Source organism: Cygnus atratus, chromosome 12 (assembly GCF_013377495.2).
Source record: "Cygnus atratus isolate AKBS03 ecotype Queensland, Australia chromosome 12, CAtr_DNAZoo_HiC_assembly, whole genome shotgun sequence".
Classification (NCBI taxonomy): Eukaryota; Metazoa; Chordata; class Aves; order Anseriformes; family Anatidae; genus Cygnus; species Cygnus atratus.
Genome location: NC_066373.1, coordinates 18,366,191 through 18,385,974, shown reverse-complemented (window position 1 = coordinate 18,385,974; position 19,784 = coordinate 18,366,191). Strand labels below are relative to the sequence as shown.

Below are 19,784 nucleotides of genomic sequence, written 5' to 3'. Positions count from 1 at the left end.
GCGCAGCGGGAGCCCCACGAGGCAGGAGGACCGCGGCTCTCCCAGCACCACGCTGGTGGGGAGAAGCCCAGAACAACTCTGCTGTCGCTGTGACCGCTGCAGAGCATCCTGCCTGCTGCTGGCAAGGCTCTCGTTACACCCCAGTCTTCCCAAGAGCATGATGAAAAAATGGGAAGCCAGTGGCAGTAAAAAAAAAAAGATAGAAAAACAACAACAAGGAGGAATAAGTTACTAGATTAATAATTTTTAGAAGCATCCCAAACTCCCTCAGAGATCTGGAAGGAGCCACAGATGCTTTTGTTCTTCGTGCCCGTTTATTTTGATGCCAGAGGTTCGTAGTATATTTTCTGCTGGAAGAGTACGATATTAAAAAGGGAAAATACTTTCATTAGAGCATACCTTTACCAAAGATTTTGTTACTGACTGACTGACAGAAACCAGACAAAGAAATAAAACAAAGGGGGGGGGGGGAATGTTAAGCTTTCCATTTATTTAAAAACCTATATTATTTTATGCTTCTGCTTTACTTTATGCTAAGGAAACTAACTCAAGACCTGATCAGAGTATCACTTTTCAAATGCCTAAATCCCTGTAAAGGTTTAGTGTCTGGCTGTGTGCATTTTGCTCAGTATTAACATGTTCAATGGAGTACTTTGATTTTTTTTATTTTTTTTTTTTATCTAGACGCCAGAAGCTGGTGAATATATGCTTCATAGCTTCAGATAAACCTTTTGTTCTTCTGGGGCTGATCAGCTGGTGCGGCAGCGAGAGGGAGAGGAGGAAGGAAATTCACAGGGGCTCCACGGTTTCAAAAAGTCAAATTACCTCTGAGCCATGGCATTGCTGATAATTTAAATGAAAAAATATATATACAGGCTGCACCACACAACATCTCTACTGTTAGGACTTTTAATGAAGCCCCAGTTGTGATGACACTGAAGCAGGGAACGCTACGGTGGGATAATTACTTGGCTCCCTCGCAGCTGAGTTTCACAGATGCATTATTAACGGCACATTCCGTGCCATAACGAGCACCGAATGTAGGTGGGATTCGCAAGCCCCGGCATCCGCCATTAGCAGGTTGGCGCAAACACAAATGAGTGTTTTCACAAAAGCACGCAAAGGTTGTGAAATTCCAATGAATTCTTTCACTGGAAAAAAGAGTTCAAGCTGCCATGACCGGATGTGTCACCTCCCAGGGCACGCCGCGCGCCTGGCGACGCACCATGGGAAATTACAGAATCCGAAGGCATTGATTTTTCTGTAGGAAATAGAGGCGGCAGCCCTGATGAAGAATTAAGGAGGAAATGTAATAACCTAATTCTCCTCCAATGTCCTCGCACACACCCCTTCCAGCCCAGCCCCCGGCGAGGCAAAAGACAAGGCTCACAATTAGCTTTCGCTTAAGCAGGTGATGGGGTAGCGGGCTGGATGTCCCAGCGGCTGCTTGCACTTTGTCTGCACGCTGTCAGCTTCAGGACACAACATTTCCGAGCAACACTTGCTTTACGTTGCCACATGTTCTATGTTATTCTCCACGACATTCATCCCCTAAACACTTTCCCTTAGATACAAACCCTTAACAGGTTTTCTCCACAGAATACTATTTACAGGATAAGAAATTATTAATAATTCCTCTTCAAACTATGCTGTACAGGGCTTGAAAACTCTGGAGAATAAAAAAAAGAATTTCCTCTCTCTTCCACAGCACACGCACAGAAAATATGACATCCGCATCTTCCTTTATTGTGGGGCAAGTTAGCCCAGCACTGCGCCTCCATTCCTTCCTAGGCAACTCAATGGCAGAAGCAATTAAAACGTTCCTTATGACCACGCAGCAGTGCTCATTGCGCTGTTTTCTCAATCAGTTTGGACCAAATGCAGTTACGAAATTAGCAACAGCCTTGCTTTTTTTTTTTTTTTGTAAGCTTCCATTTCAAGGTGACCTTCTTCTTGTTTTGCGTGTCACCCCAAGTGTCGCTGTATGCATACTGAACCAATGATCTCCCAGTAATTAACACCAGCACTTAATGAAGTCCAGCTGCTGCAATGGCGAACTGAAGGGATGCCAACCTTTGTAAACCAGTACTTGGGCTACTCCAGTTACAGCAGCTTTAAAACCACAGCAGTCAGCTTCTCTTTGCCTACTTCTCAAAGATAATTCTTACCAAGTAAGACAAGTGTTCAAGATTAAGCATTTAATAACAAAGCTTATCTCTGAACTAATATTTCAAGCTGGAAATGATATAAAGAGCTGGATCTACTTAAATGAGTGCTGCAAAATTAATAAAAATCCTGAGCAGCAAATGAAAAGCTAAAATGAAAATTTGAACTGTTAAATACATAAACCTCTAAAAACTCTACCAGTGTACTTCCAAGGGAAAATTGGAGACAGATTCTTCAGCAAAATCTGCTTCTCTGAACTTGTTTCCCAATCCAGTATGAGACACTAACAGGCAGGGCTTTATTAAAGTAATGCTCTCTGCCAGTTGTTTCATTACCCGCAGCGGTATGGTAGGGACACTAGGTGAAGCTTTTCATGAGAATGTTTGGAAAAGTTTGCACTATAACTCATACCATGTGTATTTCAAAGGAGGAAAAAAGGACTCCTTCCACAGTCTTCCTCTGTCTTGCTCCGCTCCTTCATCTACCTCTTTTAATATGTTGTTTAATAGCTTCTGCTACGATAAACACTGAATAGCCTTTTAAAAGGCACAAGGGAAGGGAGCTGGCTAATTTACCGTCATTTAAACTAATTTACACATAGATAACACGCATCAATCTACAAATATATTCAGCACCCTGAACTCAACAGTTCTTCCAAGCAGGGGTTAATCCAAAGCTCAGCACTGCAATTGGTCCATTTTGCTGCCAGAGACCTAACGTTGCACAGGATCGGCATTAAAAGTACATCCTCGATTATTCTGGATGTCCATGCCCCTGAGAATATAACTTAAAAACAAAATCATTAGCTTACACAATAACACAGTCCTTGAAAAAAAAAAATCCTGTGTGTGCAGAGCAATGCTGATTTCCAAGCACAAATTCCTTTGTTTTCCTTAATGCTAGCTTTGGACCCTACCGATGACTCAAAAGGCGCTGTATTGAAATAATTGCATAACCTGGCAGCGCTCTCCATGTATCAACATTTCACAGGCAGGAAGGTAGCAAAGGGCAAAAAGCCAAGAACCAAACTTTGTTTTCACTTACAGAAAATATTACGCATATTACACCATTTATTTTCTTATGGTAAGCTTGATAGTAAATTATCCAGACTTTCATAGGAAAAGCCAAATTTTAATTGGCTTTTAATTATCCAAATTTTAATTATCCAAAAGCTGTGGTGGCTAGGTTCCATGAGGGCAAACCCTGGGCCACGGGCACAGTGGTTTTGCGTGGCACAGTACGAGGCTCCCAAACCTCTCACACGCATTGGCCTCTATGTAAGAGTCAGCCATGAAAAAAGTCTGTTTACAACAAAAGGCATCTGGTAACCATGATTATTCTGTCTTAAAACAGAACATTGTAGATTTCTTAGCTCCCTCTTTTGTTCACTTTTAGTTCTAATGCCTGCAGTTTTCTGCTCTGCCCTTTTCTTTTTTGTGCATTGTAATCAAGCATGACAAAAATCTACATAGTCAATCACACTGCTGAGTCTTAAACAGGTGAGAATTACGAGTTTCACCAAGAAAAGAGGTTCATAGGTATATTTTAAATTCATTTTTCCAATCATTTCACAAGGCTGCTACCCTGATCATTTCACAAGGCTGCTACCCTGTCCCTTCTGTAATCATAAAGCTCACAACGTGCTAGCATGGAAACTCAAGGGACTTGCCTACTTGAAAGTAGAGCCTGAACTGCTAAATATGGATTCAGATCTAGATATTGAAACCTTCGACTTCACAGATCTTGGGCATTCGGAGCCAGTCACGCAGTCTTCATTCAGAGTTTAGACTTTGGGTTCCTCTAACATGTTGGCAGTGCTCAAATGTGAACATACAGCAGGGTCTGTGTTCATGAAATTACAGGTATCTTGTCTTTTTTTCCTAGAGGTCTCTCTTTAAAATTGTTGTGTGCCAGCAGTGTGGTGTTAAGTAATAGGTACCCCTATTAAGTAATAGGTACCCCTAAAGGATGTACAATGACTTCTGGGAAAAAAAAATAAAAATCTGTCATTATGAAACTCGTAGACAGAGGCACAGAAGTTCCTGATGGGATACTGTTCAAGGTTTTAAAACCTAATACCATAGGTACCCAAAAATAAAGTTTTTGCCATATATTTATGAGTAGAAGAATATATGCTTTAAGAATATCTTTGGAAAGTAGAATCAATAGACTTTTCAGTGTTGTGTTGAAATTCTTATTTCAGTATGCTAAGGCACTGCTATGACTACAGAGACCTAGACACCCCCTGAGTAACACCACGTACACACTTCATGGGCACATGAGTAACTTTATGAATTAAGTGCATGACAACATACACTTCATGTAGGTGTGGCTCAGGCAGGATAAAGCAAAAGATTTAAAGATGCCACAGCCAGTACTTTGGAGCAGTCACCGTACCATAGGGTTTTTAAGAATGGCATTCAGGAGTCTGGCACCTTGAACTTCAAACTTGCTCCTAGAGCAGGCACATTTAGCTTAGAGAAGACATAGCTTTATTATATCTTATTTCAGGAATGGAATCAGGTTTTCCTTATTGAAATGAAGTCTGCAGAGTGTTAGCTTTCCCATTCCTTGGTAAGTTATCCTGCGGTGTGCCACGAGCCCACAGGCTCCCTGTGAGCGGAGCCGAGCACTCCCAGCCCTGCTAGGGATGCTGCCGCTAACCCCGCTCCTCCCGTCACACAGCGTGGCAAGGGCTCGAGCTGCATCTGCCGTGTTCCCTTTCTAGACAGAGAAATACTAATTGTCTTTTAAAAATCTCTATAGTATTTTGTCAATATTTTTTTTATTACAGCAGAGCATGTATAAATATTTTATTGTAAACCAAGGGCCTAAAATAAACAGTTTAGTAAATAGTTATTACATTACAAGGAAAAACATCTGTGGCAACTGTTTTCCATGTAATTATTCTTGCTATTTTACATTAGCTCTCAATGTGAATTTCTTTGCCTCTAATGTTTCACTTGTTCTAAATCTTCCTCCTTGTTGCTATTATTAAAATCTTAAAAAGGTGCCAAATCTTAAATGAAGAAAAAAAAATGATTCGCTAGAAATTATTCATATCACAGTGAGCCTCTACTAAACCTGGCAGGGGTGCAATATTTTCGGTGAAATTAACATAAAATATACAACTGCAAATTATCCAGGAAATAGCTATGTTCTTTACAGTGCGCATTTACATTTGGAAAAAAATGTTCTACTTATCTGTCTAGCACAAAGCTACAATCTCTTCCAAAGCCAGTTTTAAAGGGATAGCAATAGCTCCGCACGGGGAGCACGGTCCTTGCCGCAGGTATAACAAATAGCTGGTGGTGAAAGTGACCTCGGATAATTGCTGGAGGTAACAGCCAGCGCTGGACATTTCTGGTTGAGAATGCTAACAGTCTAATTTTAGATTTATTTCCCTTTTGGTAGGCTGGATGAATTTCTTCTCTTAGGCCTAAGTCCTTTCTGCTAAACACAAGAAAAACTGTAATACCATGTAAAATGCAAATTTTGCTGTAAATATTTTATAAAATTGTTGCATACATCCCAAAAGCTATAGGTCTTAATTGAGAGCAGGCTATTTTTCCAGTCAATATATGGAAATGGAAAATGCTAATTCATGTTTTTCTACTTATGAAAAACCCTGGAGAATGGCGAAACCACAAATGCACTCACTTTAATATTATAAATATAATTTGGCTCCCTCTTTGCAATCCCCGATGTCCTGGCTTTTATCTCCCAGTGGCTGCAGAGGAAGAGTCACAGGATCGCTTTTACATCCCCTGCGCAGGAAGTCACCCCCGCCTGCTGCCAGCTTGGCAAAAGAGCAAGAACCCAAGCTCGCAAACGCGGCAAACAGGAACTGCAACCAGAAATTCCAGCGCTCTGACACAGGAAACAAGCCCCAAACGACACCGAACCTGCTCGGGGCGAGCAGTGTGCAGGCAGCACCGCTGCCCAGAGCCACTGGCGCCCAGAGCAAGAGGAGTGGGGCTGCCCCCGCGCTGCCCCTGGCTCTTCCTAGGATATATGCTCCCTCCAGAGCAGTCGGTGACTCGGGCAATAAAGCCTGGCAACAACCCCTCGTCTGCTTGTGCTGAATATGACTGAAAGTCGCTTAGCCTGCTTCAGCATACTTTACTTTATCCATCCATTTGTTCCTTTCCTTGGCAAGGAAAAGACTGGTTTTGCTTCTTCTAGAAGAGAAACCATCAGGCTGCTAAAGTTAAAACTCTCCAAAGGTCATTGGTGCTGGCTTTGAAGACTGAAAATGATACTATTCTCCATTAGGCTTTTAATCTCATGATTAGAGCTGAAGTTAACGTGGCTGTTTCATTTGCTACCAAGCAAGAGCAACTCATTTTTTCTTTCTGTACCAGAACACTTAACGGCATCCTTCCCTGATGAGCAACAGCTCAGAGTTAAGCAGCCCAAACAATGGAAATGGAAAATAGTTTGCAAGAGGTTGTGGTTTTCTAATTTTTAGATGCTATTTGATTAACTCTGAGAAGTCTTACATAGCAAAATCCACCCCTGGGAATCCCACCCAACCTACTCATGGCTGTCCAGAGTGAAGTCCTCACTGACACTGGCAGGGAGAGAAGGGTGAAGAAGCAATCTGTTCCCACTTTGAGCTCTCACTCCCACATCCTGCAAAACTTATTTGGGCAAATATTTCTGAAGTGTTCGAGTAGTGGTGGTGAGCTTGAGTGAGACCCACCATGCAAATAAGAGCTCTTTGCACGAGTGAAAACGGCCACCCAGGGCTCCCAGTGGATATTAAGATTAGATTTGTGAAAACCTCGCTGAAAATTCTTGGGGCAAAGATTTACAGGTGCACACTGGTTTCAAAACCCAATGTACAGCATTCACTGTTATTACAGGCAGACGCATGGAAAAAATTCAATTCTGTTCATCCAAGACAGACTCTGATAACCAACTAGTAAAACTCAGACTATAATTTCTTATTCAGTGTTCCACATGAGATGCATTTTGCTGAATTTAACATGTTTTCTGTTAATGGATTTCACAGTGTGTTGCCATTTTTATACAGCTGTCCAAATAAAATGTTGTGTACAATGATGTGCTTTTACTGTATTGCTAGCCTGCAAATGGCAGCCACTTCCCCAGCTTAAGCCTTAGGAAAATGGGGAAACTGACTAGGCCATTTAGTGCACATACTTTGGGTCTCAAGAGTCCTTTTCCTAGTAAGCCATATTCAAACAGGAATAAAGATGCAAGATAGATATAATTACACCTTGTACATCTATGGCCTAATAGTATTTCCACTGAAAGGAAAAACAAACCCCAATATTTTCAGGTGTTAAAAATGAAAAAGCATTAAGTCATAGTTCTAGGGATAACTGACCCACACTTGTGTACTTGAAATCTGCCCTCACAGATTGCTTGACAAAAGTGTATTTGCTCTAAAATCGCACACCAATGTTTAGCTTGCAGGGACTACCAGTGCATAAACCCAGAACCACTTGGTAGTTAACAGTTTACAAGAAATGTCTGCACTGAGCTCCACAACTGCTAACCTGTACCATCTTGAGCTGCTTGGCTGTAAAGCTTTTACAAGCAACTGCACCTTTCAGTTCAAAACAGGGTGTTCAGAAAATGCCTAGCAAGTTTTTCCCCCATCAACCCCACACAGACCCTTTGGCGCTCAAAGCTGAACACTTACGCATGGAAATCTCCCAGATTCAAGAAGTATGATGGTCCCAAATGCCCTTGTCACCTGTACCCAGATGCCCTGACAACAGCAGCCATCAAAACTACTAAAACAGCTACAGAAATAATCCTGGTGAGTTTCAAAGAAAACATATAAAGAACCTACCTTTACTTTTAATAATGTCCTAATAACATATGTAACTCTTCTGGTACCTTAGGTACTTTTGCAGTTTGGATTTCTGCATAACTATGAGGTTCTATGATATGCATAAATAAATAAATAAATAAAAGAGAATAGAAAAGCTATAGATTGCTTTTCCATTACAGGTCTTTAAATTTTCTTTGTTAAACTAAGTCAAGGGATATATAACTTTAAAAGGCTTAGCTTAAAAATACCAACATTCTCCCACCAGATTTTCAAATGCAAGTATAAACTAATCTAGAAACTAACATCTCACAATTTAAGTTCCCCATTCCTTGGAAGTTTATCATTTAGGTCCAACACTGACATTGCTGATTTCAGTTTCTGGCATATCAGAATTAGCCTCCAAAGGAAATTCTCTCCATTGATATTCTTCAGTAAGTGGAGGTAGAGGTATTAACGACTGCAGGAGATTTAAGGAGTAGAGGGATTGTTTTGCTTTTCTTTTTTTCTCCTCAAATCCTTGATTTTAAGAAAAAATACTGAATCAAAAGGTCAAAAATTAGAAAGTTTAAAAAGGAGAAAATGTCACTAGAATACTTTTTTTCCCTTCAGCTTTAGCTATCTATATCCGGCCCAGCTTGAATCAGTTACTGTTCATTGCATGAGGTTTCATCATTTAACTTCTGTTGCCAATATTTATTCCTGGATATAACTCACAGTCATGGGGTTTAGGAAATATTTGTCCATACACCAATGACATGTGATAGCTGATGTGTGCAAAACATAACAACAGAAGACATACCAATGGTGCTAGTTGATCTTGATATCTTAAAACACCCAAACCCTACCTGGAGCAAAACCTAAACCCAATGGATCTGCCTAGGTTGAACCACGCTAAAGATCTTGTCTCTGAACACAGAATAAAACATACTCCTCATAAAATCTAAACATTTCATAGTTATACACGCAATGTTTGAATGACTCAGCCATTTTTAAAGGCTATAAAGTGCCCACCAGGCAAGGGCTGATGCACACCTGAAGGCAGGATTAAACCTCCACTGACTGACATAGTGATTTATACACATCGGTAGTGCGTTACGAACTTTCTTCCTGCAGTGACATTTTTCATAGTCCTCTTCATCAGTTCAGGAGGAGGAAATGAAGGAAACACCTGACCGAAATGGTGTCCAGGTTTTGACCTGGAAGCGGGAGTTAAAAAGGCTCAACTCCTCGCTGTGGGGTCAGCACCTTATTCACCCCATCTGTCCTGGGGTTCGTGCCAGCAGGACAAAGCACAAAACACCAAGTAGAGGAGAGGAAGGTGAGAGCATGTTGGTGAAGAAGACAATTGGAAAACACCACGACCAGTGAGGTTTTTTGATCTGCTATGAAGCTCTGTCTTCTGAAGACCACGGTCTGACAGGCAGAAGCTGAAGTCTTCTTCCTCAGGCTTACTGTGCAGCCACACAGTGGCAATTGGCCCTTGCGAGAATGGCAAGGTTTGGGCTTCTTTAATTACAGAAATTTATTACTACAAAAAGACACACAATGAATCTGCCAAGTTAAAATATTCAATTAAAAAAATCTGTTTCTTACAAAGACCCAAAGCAGTCAAACCTCACTGACAAACTGAACCAAAAGCAGTTTGTGACAAAAAAACTGATATAGAAGCAAGTACATCTGGTGCAAATGGCAGAGACCATTCGTGCAAAGGCTTTACCTGTGCTGGGACCCTTGAAACACTGAAAAAAATGTAAAAGCATTTAAATAATTTTCATGGGCTTCTTTCACAGGGATCATTTGAAAGGAACCTCAGTGTAGAAAAGGTGTCCATTACAAATGGGAAAAAAAAAAAAAGAAAAAAAAAAGAGTGCCAGTACCCCAAACAGGCAGAAGCATACAGGGAAGTCTGTGTTTGATTTGAGTTGCTTGCCAGTTATAACAAAACAGAAATACATAATTTTTTTGAGAACCATGTCAATTGGTAACCTCTGGTTCTAAGAGACCAGATTAAATCTTCCCCAAGGTTGGGGATGCCACTTAGTTTGAAGTATAATTAAAGGCAATGGGCCAACTGTCCCTCTTTGAAGTCAACCAAGTAACAGGAGGAATAAATCTGGACCTTTAACATACAGACACTTCAGTCTGATAACTATACAGTTAGGGTTCAGCATACATAAGCCAGTACCCTTTCTGATTCCAAACCTGGGGCTTATATCATAACAAACACAAGAAGAAAAATAAACATTTTAGGTTCAGTGCTCACAAATGCTGAATATTGAAGAAGATATTCAAAAAGAATGAAATCTGGGATTTTATTAGAAAAAAATAATTTTATTATAGTTTACTTATATTATTTATGTATATGTATATATTTATGTATATGTATATACATATATATATGTATATATACACACACACTTTCTTTTCCAATTTTCCTGACTGGAAATGGTCTGGAACCTAGTTTAGGTTTCCCCAAAGAGGTAAAAAGAATATTTTATAACTCTGCCACTAATTCCTAACTAACCCAGTATGGGTTTTTCCAGCTTCACCAAGCATGCATTCCTTTGTTCCTTACTAATTTTTCACATTGCAGTTATCGTTCCCAAAAGGCACAAACCTTTCTGTCACTCGAGGGAGGTAGTACTGGTACCTGCTGTTTCCAAACCAAGAAGTTTGTTTGGCAAATAAAGAAGAAATGTGGGGTAATATCTACTTTCTCCAGATAAAACTACTATTTGTTAATAAATTCCCAGAGAGATTGCAAACATCTAGACTTTAGGACTGAACTGGTGTAGACGTTAGTCCCAGAATTCACATGAGGAGACAACTTCCTTAACAGATCAATTATATGAAGTCTGAAGACTACACCTAGAAATGATGGAGGGCTTTCTCCCCGCCCCCCAAGAAATATTCTGGTGTTTTGCTCGAAAGTAGGACACAGAGGGGTGCTGACCTCTCCACTGGGGAGGAATAGAGTCATTTTGCCATCTGCAGGGAGAATCAAAACCCCATATGGTGAGAACTTGCTTTTTTTTTTTTTTTTCCAGATTCAAGATTAGTAAAGAAGGGCTAAGAAATTTGTTTGTGAACTTAGACTCAAACAGTCATGGCCACACACACAAAATATGTGAGGAACAGGCAGGAAGCATCTCTGCAGACTCTTAAATACAAAAGTTACAGCAGTTTTCAAGGTTAATCGAATTAATAAAAATGAAAAACAAGTTACACATTCAGAAAAATCATTGCTAGACAGGGCAAAGTTTATTGGAAAATAGCGTTTTTTGCCACACTGCCTAACTGATACTGAAAGGCTGCAAATAGATTGAGGTGCTTGCTAATGATAACTTTGAAGAAAAATCACACTTAAAACTCTGACTGATTACAGAAAAGGTGTTTTATCAACTGCTCCCTTTATGAATAAATATGAAACTACCAGGAAAATGTTTAAACAGGTGTAATCACAACTGCGTATGAAAATTGAGTTTGGAGGCTGCAAGGAATCTTAACACAGTTAAGAAAGAATGAAAGCAATGCAAAAACTGGGATCATAGCCGATTATGCATGTATCATGCAAAACAGGAATGTTGTCATAGCAGCTATAAAAATGTCAGTGAAAACTGAACTACTATTACCAAGTTGTAAATGAAATGAAAAATGCAAAAGGAAAATGTGAATGAATACATTAAGAGAAATGCTATTTCTTTCCTGGTAGCTAAACAAGCAAAACAAAACCATTCTCATGAAAAGGGGGATTTTTAAGAACCAATGTGCATAGAGAACAATTGCAGGGGGACACATCTACACCGTGTGGCTGGATAAAATTATTGAGATTTTGGGTAATGAATTCTCCAGGCTTTAGAAAGGAAGGGACAGCAAAAACATAATTTCTGAAATCAGTTTCAAAGTAAGAGACCAATTAGGTGCTGAATTATATTAAGGGCCAATATTGTTTGTACTGAAGAGAGCTTCTTCCGCCTGTTAACAATGGTAATGTGGCTTTCAGTGTGACCACCCTGTTCAAAACCGGAGCTGTTAAAAGGGAACATTGCTAGCTTTTATGCACTACGGTCATTACGGCGTTATTTAGCTACTTGCACAAGCGCTTAAAGCTAAAGGCAAGCAACAGAATAAAAAGAGCCAGACCAAATAACAGAAGGACCTCTTGGCAGAAGCAGATCCCTTTGTCCAGGAGCGCGATGCAGCAGAAAGCTCCGCTCAGGCAGAGGCCCCGCAGAGGAGCCTGCAGGACCCCGGCCAGCCCGGGGCACTCGCACGCGGCTGCACGGAGGGGCTCACGCTCGTGTGCAGCCACCATGCACGTTGTTCAGCTGCTACCGTACGGACGCTTAGCTTATTTTTCCCTAAAATTAGTCTTTCGCAATAGCCAGCCGCTGCAAAATGAAATTCTAGCACATATTGTTAATTAAAGCGAGTCCACATAGACTTGGATATTTAAGCAAGCGCTGGGTAAATACATGAAGGTTGTACCTTCCGCTTCTGCATTAAAAGAGCAATTACTTGGAATATGCTTCACAAACATCAAAGTTAAAAAAATATTTTTAAGTTCCTAATGTGTCCGTAATTAATTCACACATTCAGCTGTTGAGTCCAGAAATATGTTCATGTTGATAATTTGCATCTAATGCTTCAAAAACAATCTGGCACATTTTTATTTGCCTTAATGCCTGAAAGCTATTACCAAGATAGTGCTTTACAATGTCATCATCATTGCTACCACGTATACACTTTAACTAACACTAGCGCTTAGGTCTGAAGAGTTTCCCTCAAGAATTAAGCAGTTTTGTCTCAGGACACAATGTCATGACAGTAGCTTAATGGAAGGGAATGTATTTACCAAATAACACCCTTAAACTTGAAATCAATTTGAATTCGAGTACCGTACTAAACAAACTGCACAGGAAAATAAGGGAATTTTACAAGAATAAAAGCCACCCTTCCCCCTTTATTGACTCCATCTATTTCATACAAAATAAAAGATATTTTATTGTGAGAAAGATTCTGAAAAGCATTAGCCATCCCCAGCTCCCAAATCAATGAGGGAACAAAGTGCTTCACAAGATCAGGCCTTGGCATCAGAACTACTTCACATCTTCATCAGACATGCCCAGGGCTAATATTTCCCCACGTATAATGTTGGGATTGCAGAAACAATCTTTACCTACATCCTTTTCACAGACACGTGCACTTAGAAAGTACTGTGACAAGGAGTCCAAAACCATCCAAAAGCAGTCCCAATATTTACTGAGACAGTATAAAGATTACCAATTTGGGTACGATCTGAATTTATGAAAACTAGGATTTCCTAAATCAAAACTGTTTGCTTCAATTCTTGAACAGAAGAGGAAACCATACTGGAAATCTGTTGGTTTATGTTTGATTTTGGATGCTACCTCAGCTCCTTCTCTGCTGGTTTCATCACAGTGCTCTAAATTGTATCAGCTACTAATTCTTTTGAACATAAAATCACCTTTTGAAATTGCTGCTTTTTAAAAGACTTCGTCTGTAGTTATTATTGCAGTTTGACCTCTGAAGAGAGCAAACTTACAAGTTACAATACCGCAAACCTGTATTTGGTCATTTCTTATTTAAAATACTTGTGTGCATCTGAAAGAAAAACAACTGTGGATGGATGTTATCCCTCCGCTTTGCGTTTAATTCTGGCAGAGCATTTCCAGAACTTGAAACATGATCTCCAAGGGCAGGAAAGGTAATTTAGAGACTCACAGCCCCACATTGCACGCAATGTACGATATGCCACAGCTTAGGGCAGTACCCAGAAAACTCTCCCTGTTCCTCCAAATGCAGTTGTTTAACGTGGTCGTCCCCATCAAATCAAACAAGGAGATATTTATTTAGACAGCAGTCCAAGAACCAGACCACAGAGCAGTTTCAATGTGACTTCTGCAAGTCTTCCCTCCAGCACTCCCTTTGGTCCCAGGTGGCTCTCCGAGCAACGAGCGGGGCCTCCTGCTCCAAACCCTACATACCACAGCCCAGTCCAGCCTGCAGAGGCTCCCCCTCCCTCGTCACCACCACCAGCCCACGTCTGCTCGCGTGTGTTCAGACGGGAATGGTGACTGAGCGCTCGCAGCCGCGTGCACAGGGATGGGGACGGCTCCGGGAAGGGATCTGCCGAGCTCCAAAGAGTCGGACAGACCGACTGCAGGCAGCCCTAGCGAGCCCACAGATGCTCGCACGCCTCTGCAGCACGAGGCAGGAGGATCCTGAAGTAATTCCAGCGCTAGAGCATGGCCAGAAATAATTAGTTTCCCTGCTCCAGCATTAACCGTGCTGCAGTTGAGCTTCCCGTGCGTGTTTGCCAGGAGACTTTTGTAGAGAAAGGGAGAAAGAAGGGTGGGGACAACCATTCATCTTTTTTGAACATTAAACAGAAAATATCCCCCACCTAATCACAACTGCTCCATCCATGGCTGCTCCCCATGCAGACCAGAGCCTCAGCATGGACCTGAATTTGCTGTTCCTTGACGCTGGGCCACCTGACCTGCTCGGAGGGCAATGGGGCTGAGGCTTTTTGTGCATGCTGAAAAACAGGAATTAGGGCACCCGGCCGGGCTGTGGGCACAGCCCACCTGCAAAAACCCAGCAGCAAAGCCCCGGGCCAAGCCCAGCTGCTCCCTGCTCCCAGTGGGGCTGCAGGACAGAAGGGTGCTGGGTCCTTGCTCCCTGGTCCCCGCCGGCCCCTGCCCGCATGTCCCAGGCCTCGGCAGCGTCCCGGCGATGGGGAATGCAGGCTCTTTGGCTCTGGCAGCCACAGGGGAAAAGCTGCATTAGCAGACTTCTGTGCTCTGGCTGCTGCCATGGCTGCTCGCCGCCCCCCCATAGAGCCCACGGCTGCGTACGCCCATCATCCCCTGCATCTAACAGAGAGTGCACATCAGAGGCAGTGGTGGGTGGGGAGATAAGGGGGAGAAGCTTTAAACATTGCCAGGTCAGAGCAACAGGAGGTAAGCAAGTACAGAGGCAGCAAGGAGTACTGAAAGTTTTTGATATACTCCCAGGTGGACTCCCCAATGCCTGTAAATGTTTCAAAGGGGGATCCCCTTTCTGTGCGCATGGACGTGTTTCAAAGGAGCCCCAATCAGTGCAATGTTTCAAAGACCTCTACTCTCTAAAAATTCCACCTCCAGCCCCCCCCCCGGCTGAAAACATCTCTAAACAGATCCCTTCCTGGCTAACTGCAGCTGAAGAGGTCTGGTCTGCTGCTTACGGCCCTCCTACAGGCCCCAGTGTAAAATGAAACAAAACATCTACCATTTACCTCCTCCGGGGATGCATCCAGCCTGCTCCTTCTCTAGGGACCCTGTGCGGGACCCAATATGCCTCTGTGTTTGTGCACAGGATATGAAGGGCTAGAGTGCAGAAGGGTAATTTTTCAAAGCAGTGTGTGGGAGTAGCACTGGAAATTCCCTGCATATTGCTTTGAAAAAAATAACCCCCTACCTCCATGAATTATGAGCAGGGCCTCTGACTCCAGCCTGGAGAGCCGAGAGGTGGAGGAGGGAGGCACAGCCAATTTAACTGGATGCACTCTTTGAGACTAGGATGTAAGAAAAAACTGGAATCTTTAATCATATTACGGACACTGATATGTGAGGGGGGTCACGGCTGAAGAGCAGGGATGCCTTTGTTGACAGTCACCTGAGCAAAATGAAACTGTAGGTAAGTGTTTAGGACATCTCTCAACTACTGATTTTGTGTTTCACAAAATATGAGAAGGAAGTGCAGCACAGAGGTCTTGGATTATCAAAGCCAAGGTGTTTTTTTCTTTTACCCCAAAATTACATGTCAAGGCTAACTTCATTGCCTTGGCTCACTTCAAATTCAAAAGAGAGATAAAAATCTCTCCCTGGAAATGCTTATCCTCCTCAAACCCTTATCTGAGATTGGTATCAATCATTCATTTCCCCCAGACAGCACCTCGATGACTATATTAAACCAGACACCTTAATTTCAGCCAGATACAAGTTCATTGAGACGAGTCCGACGCCGAGCTCTGAGCAGACACAACCCGAGGACAGGCTCCCCTGGCTCTGAGCACCCGTACATTCGTTCCGGGATTGCGGTACCCCTCGCAGCACAAACAAACCCTCGTCTGTAGGTCCTAAATTGGCAATGACAGTAACCGCTGTGGCACAGACCTGGGCTGCAGGAAGAGCATTAGCTTCTTTCTCCCGCTGCCCACCTGACTGGACGTGGTCTCGTACAGAGAAGGGACACTCTTACACTCATTTCGAACATGACAAACCAGACTGAGGGACAGTGGGGCATGTGCTGGTCTCTCCTGCAGCCGGTGTATGGGATGAATACTCTCGGGCTTTCGACAAAGGCTGCGGGAGCAAGCCCAGGAGGCAATCCATCACTCTACTATTACTCAGCACATAGCAAATTAACACCAAAAATCTGCACAGCACTTACTGGTAGGCAAACTGTGACGTCTAGTCTCCCTTCTCCTCTGCAGTACTCCCCAGCAAAGAGCAAATGCCAACAGGAGACCCAACAGACAACACCTTTCGGAGTCAGCCACATGTCACAAAGAGGGGCCCCGGTGCCTTGTGAACAGTCTGAGATGCCCAGAGCAGGAGGACATTTGGCTCACGCTACAGGTTTCCATACTTCGCTCTTTCCTAAACTCATCCCAAACAAGTGAACTTAATGAACGTTCCCAGCCTGTATCCCAGCAAGGAGACACAAAGACGTGATCCCTCAGTGAAATAATCAGGTATTTTCTTATCATATCCTGGCATATACAATGTCCTAGGTATATGGAGCTGAGTCCATATGTACCTTTGCATTTATATAGGTTTTTTCCAAATATGTATTAGAACTTATATACAGCTTTAAAGAAACAGCAGGTACAGGTTTCACAAACTACAGCACCACACTCTTCTCAACCTCCTCTTTCTCCTACCAGTGTTGTTTTCCAATAGCTCTCTGTAATACTGAAACTTGTAATGACATATATATCATCATGTATTATTCCAGACAGCACTAATTTGGGGATATACATAAATAAACTTCACATACCAATCACTGTAAAGTAAAGAAAGTACTTTTTTTTTTCTTTTTTTCAAAAGGACAAGGAATTCCTCCCTCAAATCAAGCAGAACCTTAATTCAACACTTACGAGCTATGTATTTAAAAATCAGCGATTATCTACTGTATCATAACTTAAGCTGAAAGAAGTGATAAGCTTGCCTAAGGACTCCTTTCTTTCAGGCTTTTGTTAAAAAAAAAATCTAGGGGGGAACTGCATGAAATCACTATGGTCCAATTAACAAGAATCTCACTCTTCAAGCTTGCAAACAAGAGATTACATTAACACCTGCTACAAAAGCAAACATTTTTAGATATCTTCATCTTAACCTGTTTGACATTGACTTGAAACTCCTGCCTGGCTCTAGAATGAAAATTATGATGACTGACATGTATATTTTTCATTTGGGGGTATGGGGAGTGAAGACTGTGTCAGTCTGCATTTCTCTCTCTCTCTGGTATTTATGCATAATTCACATCAAAGATAATAGGAGTTACATATATGCATTGACGGGAGAATAGTTTCCTAAATGTAAAATTGTTGAAGGAAAACCATTATGCTTATGGGAGATAAATGCTGCATATGAACATACGAGACACACAAAGTGCGCCGGAGGGTCCTTGAAGGCTCTCATGCAATGTACGCCTACAGTGGCATGTGTAAGTTACTCCTTTGTGGTCTATGCATCAAACTAAACTGACCTCTTGGGCCAACACATGTATTTGTAACATCTGTACAGACAGGAAAAACATTTATTTGCGTTCATCAGAAAATACCCGCATGCAGCTGCAGCAGCAATACAGCCTGTCAGATTGCAGTGACACTTCACTTCACGCTCATACGACAGGACTGTAGCAGGAGGCAGCAAGCACTGCTTTTAAAATCACTTCTATGTCTGAAAAGTTGAACTTTCTGAAGTCCAGAATTGTTGGGAAAAGAAAAAAAAAGCACTGAAATAACTCTGTAAGCATTTTGTTTTGACAATGTTCCTCAGGAATTCACCACATTTAGCTGGGAAAATGCTAGCAGTTAAATCTATTCAATGTCATGACATACAAAATTGAAACATAATTGCTCCTAAGTGGTTGACGACTGGCAAGTACTTTTTACGTGGATAGAGAGAAATTTATGCTATCAAATGGAAGATACTGTCAAAAGTTTGATTTTAATATAAATGAAAATGCTACACGAGGACTCAAAAGGATAAGGAAAAAAGCTCAGCAGTAACACTTTTATAACCACATATTTAAAAAGCTTTGAAGTGAAGAATCATTACATCAAAATCATTTTCCTTGAAAGATAAAAAAAAAATACAGCATGAATATTAACAAGTTATTAGAATAGTGAATTTCAAAGAGTAGCAAAAAACAAGCAGCCCATGAGTGGCCTAGTTTAAAGAATGTCTTACCAATCATATGGTTAGCGACATGGATTTGTATCTCTCTCTCATTCTCAAAGGTCATCTGGCACTTGATGCATTGATAGGTCTTTTTCTGTTTAATAACCAAAAAAAGATTAGAGAAAACTGCACTGTAGCATAAGGCAAGTGTGATCATGAATATAGCATGTTATGTGCTTCAACTTCCCTCCGCTGAGTCCTTTCCTACTTGTACATGGTACCACTATGATACCAAGTTGGGCTGGGCTTTTCCAGACCATAAACACGACCTCTAATTAACAGCCTCCTTCTAGAGAACTTTAATTTCAACTTTAAAAATTTCAAATGATAGTACTTGAAAGTCTGATTGACTACTTGAGCCATAATCAGATTGCTCGTGTTGTTTAACCCATGACAGTAAAACCTCTTGTAGGGTGAAATAAAAGATGTTGAAAAGATCAACTTTTTCACAAAAAGATAAACTTTTTCAAAAAATTCCGTCTTTAGAGAAAGTTTAGAATAGAGTAGGCAAAACTCCTATAGTTACTTGAGGAAGTGAAGGACGAGAGAAAAATACATTTTGTACAGGTCTCCCATCAGAAATCCTGAAAAACCTGCATTACCCCACAGAACGGTTTTCTAGCACAATCTGTTGCAGATTTTCTCTGTCACAAATTCATACCAGGGAAGTTTGGCTGCAGAAATCAGGAGATGGTGTGAAGAGGCAATTACATGAACCATTTATTCAAATAGGGAAAATGGGGTTTGGACTCAGATTGACAGCGGTGCATGCATTTGAGCATCATGACAGGGAAAAATCCAAGAAATCATTTGTAGAAATGAAAATGCATATTGACAAGTTCGACGTCCAAGTTAGGAAAAAAATAAAAAACTAATGCTAAGCTTTTGTACACTTGCAAAACCTCTCATTTCCCAAAGCAGGACTATGGCGCTTTGGTCTAACATGCATGTTCAACTCCTGCATGGGAACATACTATCTGAATAGACATCTTTTGACATGCAGTTTAGAAAAATCGGGCCTTTTGTTCCTACTTCTTCCTAGAGAATAACTCCTACTGCAGCACTTACCCCCAGACAACTGCTGCTTTTGCACCCAGGCAGCAGTGCAGCCCCACAGCCGAAGCGTGCGGCAGCAGGTGTGTGCACACCGCACTCCTGCTCCGACTCCGCTGACGGATGGGTGAGGATCCAAAGCCACTAGCAGTGAGAGACCTAACTCAGGGACCAACACCCTCTTATGTTTTTGAGACAAAATAATTTGTGGGTATTTTCTGTGCGCTCTTAGATGCAAATTATTTTTTCTTACGGCTTCCACCCCACACCTAGGTATAGAATCT

At 41.7% G+C, this 19,784-nt stretch overlaps 1 protein-coding gene across 4 annotated transcripts in view; it reads right to left on the bottom strand.

The window, feature by feature from the left end:
• The window catches only part of ZNF423 (zinc finger protein 423), a 213,494-nt gene that overhangs the window by 68,517 nt on the left and 125,193 nt on the right, over nucleotides 1-19,784 (bottom strand). For all 4 annotated transcript variants that reach the window (XM_035543590.2, XM_050713242.1, XM_050713243.1 and 1 more), the window contains one exon: nucleotides 18,457-18,541. In XM_035543590.2, the coding sequence (XP_035399483.1) occupies nucleotides 18,457-18,541 (85 nt within the window). The remainder of the gene's footprint in view (nucleotides 1-18,456; nucleotides 18,542-19,784) is intronic.